The sequence below is a fragment of the Cimex lectularius genome, unplaced genomic scaffold, assembly GCF_000648675.2.
Source record: "Cimex lectularius strain Harlan isolate CLEC.00 unplaced genomic scaffold, Clec_2.1 scaffold43, whole genome shotgun sequence".
Lineage (NCBI taxonomy): Eukaryota > Metazoa > Arthropoda > Insecta > Hemiptera > Cimicidae > Cimex > Cimex lectularius.
In genome coordinates this window covers 849,468-860,364 of record NW_019392661.1, presented here as the reverse complement: position 1 = coordinate 860,364, position 10,897 = coordinate 849,468, and the positions used below count along the sequence as shown (strand labels likewise).

At 33.8% G+C, this 10,897-nt stretch overlaps 1 protein-coding gene across 2 annotated transcripts; it reads left to right on the top strand.

Annotated features, from left to right (window-relative positions):
* Positions 1 to 3,463: 3,463 nt before the first annotated feature.
* LOC106662645 (putative aminopeptidase W07G4.4) lies at positions 3,464 to 9,814 on the top strand. Of its 2 annotated transcripts, none has more exons than XM_014386870.1 (10): positions 3,464 to 3,655; positions 7,634 to 7,766; positions 7,827 to 7,972; positions 8,035 to 8,143; positions 8,208 to 8,332; positions 8,409 to 8,587; positions 8,694 to 9,064; positions 9,121 to 9,216; positions 9,281 to 9,407; positions 9,469 to 9,814. In XM_014386870.1, exons 1-10 carry the CDS (start codon positions 3,651 to 3,653, stop codon positions 9,708 to 9,710), a joined length of 1,533 nt encoding a protein of 510 aa, XP_014242356.1. In that variant the 5' UTR covers positions 3,464 to 3,650; the 3' UTR covers positions 9,711 to 9,814. The 2 variants fall into 2 exon arrangements, with proteins under 2 accessions (XP_014242356.1, XP_014242355.1); XM_014386869.1 differs by lacking the exon at positions 3,464 to 3,655 and adding an exon at positions 6,875 to 6,957.
* Positions 9,815 to 10,897: the final 1,083 nt, after the last annotated feature.

Sequence of the window (10,897 nt, the reverse complement as noted above, 5' to 3'; positions counted from 1 at the left end):
AAATCGGCTTAAAATTAATTTAAAAAAACTTAAAATTTAACAACAAAATTTATTATACATTAAAGAAAATACGATTAAATTTCGTCAATGTTTAAAGAATTTCATTGACTCTATTGCATTAATCTTCATTAATCTTCATTAACGATTTTGCATCTTCTCTTAAGACAAGACATAAATGAATTTATTTCCCAAACATTGGATACATCATTCTGAGAAAAAAAATCAAACGTTAATATCGAACAAAGTAATGTAAAATGAACAGCCTGCTCTCAGTTAACTTGTGCTTGAGAGCAGTTGTGCAGTTCTCTCACAAAAATAGTTTTGTACATTACAAAAATAAACAAAAATCGTATACAAATTAGGGTACAAATGATACAAATCGCGCTTTAAAAACATGACGAGAGTTATAGGTTTACCAACACACAGGCTTCCAAAGATCATGGTGTGTGAAATGTGGAAAAAAGGCTATTTTGGGCTGCGAGGGCAGCTCGTAAACATAATGATTCTAACGCTATCCTTGACCGTAATTTTGATTTTTGTGACACTCGTACATTTAAAACAACCTCCAATTTTTTAGAGAATCCCTAAGAGAGGAGTTTATGGCAAGAACAACATTACACACTATACAGGGAACTAAATCTGAATGTAAATTGTGCAAGTTTGACTGGAAAAAACAAGTAAAGTTTAGATCCTCGATCCATCAGATGGTTCGTGAAGTTAAGAGGCGAGTTGATTAACCTGAACTACAAATCGTACCAAGCTTTTGAACGAGAAGAATGCTGCCTTAGAACCTGAAAGCAAGGGAATTTTTCATTTTCTAGCGTTTTGCCCTACGCTTTCTGAATATAGATTATTCTTCGGGTGCAGTGTACCTACAAGAAAATAATTTTTTAGTTTGTTGGATGGATCCAATTGGGCTGCATTGGTGGAATACACCAGGGCAGCCTGGATGTATAGGAAGGATTATATTGAATGATAACATTGTTTTATTTATATTATTCAACATTATTAATAATTTTTACTTCTTTTTTATTCTTATGTGTATACTTATTTCCCTTCTTACTTTTATTCTTGTTTATCCTTATTTCTTCTACTTAATCTATTTTTATTGGGTTTATGGCATTTAACTAATTCTTGTATTAGCTTCTATTTAGTTATTTAGAATCACAAATTCTTTTCTCTCAAGTTCCTCAGTTGGCCACTTATGTACAACTGGCTTAATTTCTTTCATCTATCTCTACAGACATCTTGCTGCCCACTTTTGTTTGATAATGTTTTTAACAGAAACGACTATATAATCTGGGCAGAGAAGAAATTGATCTGTTCTTTGTGGATGGTTTGCAGCGTTCCTTGCCTGTTGATCAGCTTTTTCATTTCTAGAAATGCTGATATGACCAGGACCCCAAACGAATACATGTTTGTCGAGTGTTCTGATTTCGTAGAGATATTTGTGAATTTCTAAGATGTATGGGTCAACCGAGAAATTATTTTTGATTGCTTCAAGACCACTTTTTGATTCAGAGCAAATAATGGCATTACAAATTCCTTGCGATTCCTTTATAATGCTCAATGGTCTTCTTTATCATCATTATTTCTATTATTACTATGTTCTCACTACCTTCCAGCAGATGGAGTATCCATGCCATATTGTTCATTTTTTATCGAGTACATTTATGTCCACTTTATTATAATATTGCTTGTAAATTTAATAAACATTATATTATTATTATTACAAATTAGTGGTTAGCTGTATACAATCAATGTAATTTGACTATTGATATTTTAAGTAGTTTTTTAAATAATTATTTTATTAGTATATTACTTTCAACAATTTTTCTCCTTTAATTATATGTTTACAAAAATGTTAAATTGATCATAAGAAGTAAAGGAATTTATATCAATTTTGTTTAGATAGGTGAATCCTAATCCTATAGTTTTTGCATTGTTATAGTGTATGGAAGTGTTTACTTTAGGAACAAAAAATTTTATTAAGGCGTTTGTTCTTGTAGTGTAATTAAAATCCATAATGGGTAAAAGTTTATGCCTATAAATACGAAGACGTGAATAAAACTTTTATCACTTTAAAATCAATGTAGAGTTGTTTTGTGTTGTGCCTTCTACTTTATTTAGTAATATTTTTATTAAACAATTTTGAGCAGTAATTATTGGAGAAACTGTAGATTTTGCGGTAACACCCCAAACTATGATCCCACGTGTTATGAAGGAAAGTGCTAATGCAAAATAAACATACTTCGTTAAATCTGGTTGAAGAATATTTCTTAAATTTATCTTTTATCTTTTATAAAGAATCTTTTATAAATTTATAAAATAATTTTCTTAAACTTTTTAACCAAAGCATCAATTTGAAACTGAAAGTTTAGTTTGTTATCAAAATTATTCCCAAATTTTGTTTCTTGATTAGAAAAGGATATAATTGAGCAGTTACAAGTAAGTGAATTAACAGAAGAATGCTCGATGTTGTTTTACTTTGAGCAATTAAATTTAATGATTGTAGTTTTAAGAGTATTTAAAATTAACAAATTACTTTCTAACCATTTTTTTAAAATTACTATTATTTCAATGTTAATATTTTTTTTATTATAACATCATAATTCTATCCAGAAAAAAAGTATAGCTGTACCATCACTGAATCCCAATATTTTACCAGAAAGTTTTAATTTAAGTAAGTCATTAATGTAAATTAAAAATAGTAGGTCCTAAAACACTTCCTTGTGGAACACCACAATAAAATAAGTTGATTGCTAAAAGTTTGGGTTTTTTTTAGATCCATTTAACAAATAAGATTTAATGGAAATATAAACTGATCCTTTGACACCAATAGTGAAAAGTTTTTCAAGAAATACTCCATGATCTAAAGACGCTTTTGAGATAGCAAAGAACAATGCTATGACTTTATTTTTATTGTCTAGAGCTCTTGATATAAAATCAGAGCCTCAAAAAGTCCATCTTCTTACATGATTGAAATCCATATTGGTTTGGGGCAATTATTTGGTTATCAGAAAGAAAATCAACAAACCTTTTTTTTAAAACATTTTTCTGACATTTTTCCAACATTTTTCTTAGTGGTAGTGTAAGGGAAACGCCTCTTAATGACACACACTTTCACCTATTCCCAGACGACCTCAAAATATTCCACAGAATGTCAAGAATGAACTATTTTAGAAAAACACCTTTTTTTCATTTTTTTATGTTGTTCTAACCTTTATTCAGGCCATCTTCAGGTAGTGGGTGAATTACAAAACATGTCGATTGGAAAAATACAAAGATGTAAATAATATAAATTTTGAACCAAGTATTTCATACCGACATAAAGTGTGGTGCTATTGGTGTAATATTTATTTCGTGTCGAATTGTAAAACGTGAATTCTACCGCTCATTTCACGTTACCCTTTCTCACCAAATACATTGATGACATCATAAGAGTACCCTCAGATCAAATACAAACAACATTACAGTGATGAGCGCCGTGTCATTTATTTCTCAGTTGTTATTTTTTTTACCTACACAGTACACACTACACAGTACTGAGTTGTGCGTACATTACACGTACACTGCAGTACTAATAAAACTGAGTTCATCACCGTTATTTGTCTAATTTACAGCCAGCTTATTTTCTCTTCTTGAACGAAATGGAGTAAGTTGTTTGTCTCTTATTTTTTCTCTTACATTATTTATTTATAATACCCATTTTATTTTATTTTATTTTTTTTAATACCAGGAGAGTAATTTTAATGGTAAAATTAACTTAAGCATTATAAAACTGCAGCACCAGGTTTTTATTTTTAAAAGTTGGATATTATTGTAGTATTTAAACAAAACTTTACTTATTTGTTTAATTTGAGCGAAAAATTCAGTTTTTAATACTCTAATTGGAGTGGTTTTTGCCAGAATCCTCGATTAAATGTATTACAGCTATTAGAGTTAACTTAGTTCAGACTTTTAGGGCGTTTTTCCTCAATTCTTTAAAATTAGTTACTAGTGCGCATTATTTCAAATTTAAAAGTGCGGGATTAGTTGAATACTGAGCAAATGTTCGTTGAATCCTGACTGATAGGTGCTCGGTTATTCTCTGAGAAACAATATTCAATGCTCGCCATGCTCAGCTAATCGTCGTTTTCCTTTTCCACTTTACAGTACACAAATATTCGTGAAGTAGCTGAAATCATCCACACATTTGGGAATCAACTGTAATCATCAATCGACAATGCTATTTATTTTTAAATAATGAACAATTGCTAGATGTACTAACGAAAGAACATTGTTGGGGCCATTAATGTTTGCTGTAGAACGCTTATGGATAATGAAAACAAGGGAAAAGATAATAGAATTTTTTCCGACAGTCAGGCCAGTCTTAGGTCATTACAAAAAGATATATCAACATCTAGGCTGGTGGAGGAAATTGTTGATCTTATCAATAGGATCACTTCCAGGTATGAGAATAGGGTAACCCTTATTTGGATACCAGCACATAAAGGACACCATGGCAATGAAAAGTCGGATGGCCTAGCCAAAGAAGGTTCTAATACTGCGTTTGTTGGACCACAGCCGGTATTACCTCACTCTATGAGCACTGAGAAAGAGAGTATCAATAACTGGGGCATGAAACAATTCCTTAGGGGGTGGAATTTTTCCCCTGGACACAGGCAATCGAAAGAGTTTGTTAAGACGATCAAACCAGCAGAATCGAAATGGCTATTCTCTATCTCAAGGAAGGGAATTAGGAGGCTGATAGGTATTCTGACGGGCCACTGAGAAGACACCTCTTCGTAATGGGTATCCTTTTGCCGCTTCTGCGAAATAAAAGAAGAAACGGCAAGGCAGTACCTCGCAGAGTGTGATAGGTATGCTAGGTCTAGATTTGAAATCTTTGAAGGAGAGGACATCATCAAATCACTCCCCGAGATAAAATGGTCCAAAATCTTGGGGATTGTGAACAAGTCCAAGAGGTTTATGCAGGACACGTGAGCCGACCAAGTCCCGGACCTTTTAGCGATGGGGTACGAGTCTACCCAGGCATTTAACCCCTCGGGTCTTGGTCGCCCACCCTGCGTAATATATAATGAAAGAACATTCGGTTAGGAATGGCCCAACAATCCAGTCTTGGAGCTCCTAGATCTGTAACAAGCTGAACCATTAATTTGGAACGCTTCCGTTAAGGAACGTTGAGTACTAGTTAGAAGTCCAATCTAAAAAATTGCTGGTAATTGCATTCTCTAATTGGAACCAGACATTAAGGCATACTTAACATTTTGTTCTGTTGAGGGTCATAACACCACGATAATAATAAATAAGTGGCATAATTTGATTAGAAAATTATTTAGTAGATAGAAGTACAAATATTTATTAACTTTGTTTGATTTGTCACACATTTATGATACATTACAGTACTTTATATTTAGTTTGTTAGAAAACTATTTAAAAAACATTGATGGTAGAGATTTTTTTAATTGTGTACTTAACTATTATCAAAATTCTGATTCTTCTATAAATGCATTGTAGGCATATATTTTTCATACTTGGGTTGATGACATAATTTCCAATGAATTTATTATCATAAAATCATTTTCAAAGATTTTATAATGTATAATTTATTTGTCATGGAGGTTTAAGGATGGTTGATGATGGGTGTTAACCTACGAGTCGGTGAACTTATGCTGAACCAGCATAGAGTCAAGCATTTCGGCATTGCGCCAATCTTCAGCGAGGAACAGTTCCTTACACAAGAAAATTATTTCGCTTAACTAAACCGATTTGCAATTTAAGACAGGATAGACTGCAACAATTGAAAACGTCAAAGTAAAGGGGGAGGGAGTTGGCGTTGTTCGTTAGTCTGTAGGCTCGAGCGATTGAGGTAGTTGGAAGGATAGGATGATTTAGAAAAAAATGAAATGCCTTGTGTTGCATCTGGGTATATGAAAGTTAAGAAACTCTATTGATTGTGCAGTAGTTGGAGAAACTTGGAGAGACTACAACAACATCACCAGAGAATATGGCGTTGCCTTGAAAAAGAATGAAAACCCATTCAAAATGTTGGCAAATTAAAGAATTGAGCATACATGACACTATGCTGTGTTTTCTGTATGATTGTGCATCCCACAATTCAACATCGTTATAAGGTATTAATTCATTACTTTCGTGGTCCGCTTGACCAATTAATACATGACAATTAATTAAGGTTTTTAGTTGAGATGAAAAAAAGCTAATGGCACGAGAGGGATTCGAACCTAGGGCTAGATACGCCGCTGCTCTACCACCTGAGCTATTGTGACCTCGATCCACTCGGACATCAACTCCCCATCTCAACCCCAACTTATGAGTTTTCCCTCCTTTTGCCATCCTTCCTTAATGATTTAAAAATGAAGTACATTTCACTAAAGCTCTCCGTCGCCATTTCAATTGTCGTCGAGAATCCAAACCGATTAACACGACATTTGAAAAATGGCAAAAGGAGGGAAAACTCATAAGTTGGGGTTGAGATGGGGAGTTGATGCCCGTGTGGATCGAGGTCACGATAGTTCAGGTGGTTCGGCGTATCTAGCCGAAGGTCGTGGGTTCGAATCCCTCTCGTGCCATTATCTTTTTTCATCTCAACTAAAAACCTTAATTAATCGTTATAAGGTTTGTTCCATCTTGCGTCCAAACCGTCATGCCTGCCCTCTTGCTGGCAGTTTCTGTTCACCACCACCCTAAACATGTTTCTGTTCAAGGCAGATGAACCTTTGTGATTGCTAGTCTCTACTAATATTATTTAAAAAAAAAAAAAAAAAAATTGAACAGCTGTCCGATTGGAAAGTGAATAAAAATTTGTTAAATGATCCATTCAACTGTTTTATTCATCTGTGTTGCAACAAAAGTAACAAGACAGCAAATGGTGCTGCATACTGTCAGCCGCAGGTTTTGTCAGGACAATTTCTTTTGTAAAACCAGCTCGAAATGGTAATTACTCAAGGAGTGAACAGTAAATAGTGACAAAAATGATATATTACAATTTCTAATCTTTATCCTTGTGAAAACACTGCTTGACAAGCGTAGTTATTATCTGCATACCATTAAACAAAAAACAAAAACAAAAAATTGAAGAGTTGTGCAATTATTTGCAACTTGAAGTTTTTCAGTGCAATTTTTTTAATTGGTGTAGCTGTATTTTTAGATTGGCCTTGTACTATTTTATCTTCCTATTTGTCGGTTTTCTGCCTGATATGCTTCTCTGTTTAACCATATTTGATGGTTATTTTATTAGATAATAGTCTCGGCTTTGCCCATTTCTTTTATATACTACATATTTCATAGTAAAAGATAAACAACTCTTATCTTTCTCTATTATATTAAATCCTGCTTGGATTGTATTGCGAGAATATTTTTTGCTTTAGTTTGCAGTTTTTTGACTGGTATTTTAAGTAGGTCATCCTAAATCTCTGCTTGGTGCCACTTTTTTTTTTTACCATGGATGTTACAAAATTTATAGTTTTGTTGACTATTTCCTTCATGGAATTCCTTCCTTATATGGCGTCAACAAGACAGTGTCATTGAAGCATGAATCATATTTCATTCTATTTAAAACAAAATTGTTTGTGAAAATTTCAACAATAGCTTAATCTTTTTTTTTCAACAGGTTAGGATATTCTGTACTGCCAGTGAAAGAACTGTCCAGTAGTGATTATGATGGCATAGTTTTTGTATCTCATAGCTGTAAAGAAGTTACTGTACCCGAACCCCTGAGAAATGCTATTAAAGATGCAGCTGGGGTAGGTAAATGTGCATTTAATTTTTATGTAAACAATCTTTATATTGTGAATTAATTACAGATCGATTCCTATATACATGAATCAGTGTCAGTCTTAAAAGTTGATCTCCCAGCCAGGAGGTTGGTCTATTCTCCAACCGGTCCTCTGAATTCTGATTACCATGATGTTAGAAGTTTCGGCGAAGCAGCCAAAACGGGGATTAAAAGGTTTGAATATTATTTACTGTTTTTTAAATTTATTCATAATTAAAACTGTTTTATATTTGAAGGGCTCTGAAAAGTGGGGTTACAAAGCCTCTTGTTGCACTTGTCAGCAATTCACGTTTTCCCAAGACAAAGCTTGTGACACTCCTAGGTGTTATGGAGGGACTCTACATGGTAGGCTGTTTCTTAATGGAAAAATGTTTTATTATTAATAATGTATATATTTCTATGTCTCCAGAATATACAGCACAGAGAATTCTGCCCCAATGAGTTTCCCAAGGTCAAATCTTTAGGCGTTTGGTCCGATGATGAAGCCACTCTCGAACAATTAGTAGAAACTGCTAAAGTCCTTGAATGTGGAAGGTATTTTTCATTTTATACCGCATTATGAGTAAGTATTAACCCAGCGAAGCAAAAACTTAAGATATTTGTTACTCAGGGTGGTCGCAAGAGATATTGGTGGTGCAGATCCAGAACGCATGAATCCTCCAAATGTTGAACAATATGTTAGGCAGGCTTTTCCAGCCAGTTCAGGTGTAAAACTTGAAGTTGTTACTGATGAGGATAAACTAAACAATGACTACCCTTTATTTGCCGCTGTGAACAGAGCTGCTAGTGGTAATTTTTAAATTATTTTTGCTTCACTAATCTTAATTTCTATTCTCATGCAGTTAAACATTTTTACTTTAAAAACAATGACTTATTGAATTTCTTTTTTCTATAGTGATCGATAGACATAAGGGAAGAATAATCTATTTGACATACGAAGGACCTGATGTGCAGGAGACTTTACTAATTGTCGGCAAGGGTGTGACTTACGATACAGGTGGTGCCGATATTAAAACTGGTGGCCACATGCCCGGAATGAGCAGGGACAAATGTGGAGCTGCTGCTTTGGCGGGTTTCATGAAGGTCCTTAGCTATGTCAAACCTCCCCATCTCAAAGTCGTAGGAGTTATGAGCATGGTGAGAAATTCCTGTGGAGAAAACTGCTACGTGGCAGATGAAATAATTCTATCGAGAGCTGGGGTTAAAGTTCGAGTAGAAAATACAGATGCAGAGGGAAGAATGATCATGGCTGATGTTTTGTGTCATGTATGTATTGTTATACCTTTTTTTATTTTGTTTATTACTTTCATTTTTTAAATTAGGCTAAAGAAATGGCTCTGAACAGCGTCAATCCTCATTTATTTACAATTGCAACATTAACTGGTCATGCTGAAAGGACAGTAGGAGAAGGATACACTGTGAGTTCTTTTTCCACTTTTCTATCTAAAGTTTTATACAACCATTTTGTTGATACGCTTTTAGATCGGGATGGATAATGGCCCAGCAAGGGAAACTGATTTTGCGTACAAACTTCAAATGCAAGGTGAAGAAATAGGAGATATGCTTGAAGTCAGCCGTATCAGAAGAGAAGACTTTTCAAAACATAAAGGTATCTATGACAAATGTATGTGTAAATTGTTCAGTTTTCATTGCGGTTTTTGTACTTTTAGCTACTGCAGAAGGTGAAGATGTTCTTCAGTGTCATAATACTCCGCCTCTTTCGTACAGAAGAGGGCATCAAGGCCCTGCGGCATTTCTCATGCTTTCTTCTGGTCTTGATAAGCATGGCTTAGACTCAGAAAAGCCTCTGCGTTACACGCACTTGGATATTGCAGCTTCTCATGGTGAAGTCCCCCAAATAGCAACAGGAGCACCCCTTCTTGCTCTTGCAAACAAATATTTGCAATTGTGAACTGTATATCGTATTTTTGGAAAACTTTGCATCAGTTTTGTGTAATTTTTTTACACTTTGTATAAATGAAGCTGATTATGAAATATAAATAAGATATAACTTTAGCTTTTATTTTATTATCCCCAATTTCGAACAATGATGTTTGATACAAAAAGTCCAATAATTTTTCTACTTTTTTACTGGTATTAAGGATAAATATTAGTTATTATTCAAAATAGATGGTCGAGCAATTAATTTAGGGTGTTTGTCATGCTAGAGGTTTTGGGTTCGAATCCCTGCGTAGCCGATGGGATTTTAAATCAGATAATATGAAAAATGATTATTCAGAAATCGTGAGATGCGGTCTGGTGTGATGTAGGTTTCAGAAAAAATTTTCTTTATCATGCCAACGTTTCGGTCTTTATTGAGATCATCTTCAGGGCCTGGGATTTACAAACATTGTTTAAATTTAACAAATACATGTAGGATGTGGAAAAAAGTGAATGTATACAATCGAAAAATATTTTTTATATTCAATCAAAGTATTTCTACTCTCTCAAAGTGTTTGTTTTCTGCATAATTATGCCATTCTTGCATGTCGTGTTGAGAGTGCCAGTGAGATATATATAAGTGAAATTTGAAGTGATTTAAACAAAAGGGACATAGTTAATAAAAATTGAAAACAATATGGGTCCTAAAATTGCACCTTGTGGAATGTCAGACTAAACAGGAAGGTTAGATGAGAGTTTGTTATAGTAGTTTAACTTGTTTAAGACCTGACAAATAAGAGGATATTAATTTAAAACCAAAGGACGAAAAATCAATTAATTTTTCATTTCCAAATGGCTGATCATCTATAATAAGGGACAATTGTTTATATTATTTATTAATTTTGTGTGATGATTAGTGACAGTTAATCGATAATTATTCAGAAATGGTGAGATGCGGTCTGGTGTGATGTAGGTTTCAGAAAAACATTTTCTTTATCGGGCCAACGTTTCGATCTTTATTGAGATCATCTTCAGGGCTCAATAAAGATCGAAACGTTGGCACGATAAAGAAAATGTTTTTCTGAAACCTACATCACACCAGACCGCATCTCACGATTTCTGAATAATTAATAATATAAACTTTGAACCAAGTATTTCATACTGACATAAAGTGTGGTGCTATTGGTGAAATACTTATTTCGTGTCGGGTTGTTGTGG

Excerpts from the sequence above, each read along its gene's own strand:
- LOC106662645 (XM_014386869.1), top strand. The coding sequence starts at position 6,890 with ATGGTGCTGCATACTGTCAGCCGCAGGTTTTGTCAGGACAATTTCTTT. Across the intron at positions 7,767-7,826 it reads CTATTAAAGATGCAGCTGGG|ATCGATTCCTATATACATGA; the intron begins GTAGGTAAATGT and ends AATTAATTACAG. Across the intron at positions 9,408-9,468 it reads AGACTTTTCAAAACATAAAG|CTACTGCAGAAGGTGAAGAT; the intron begins GTATCTATGACA and ends TTGTACTTTTAG.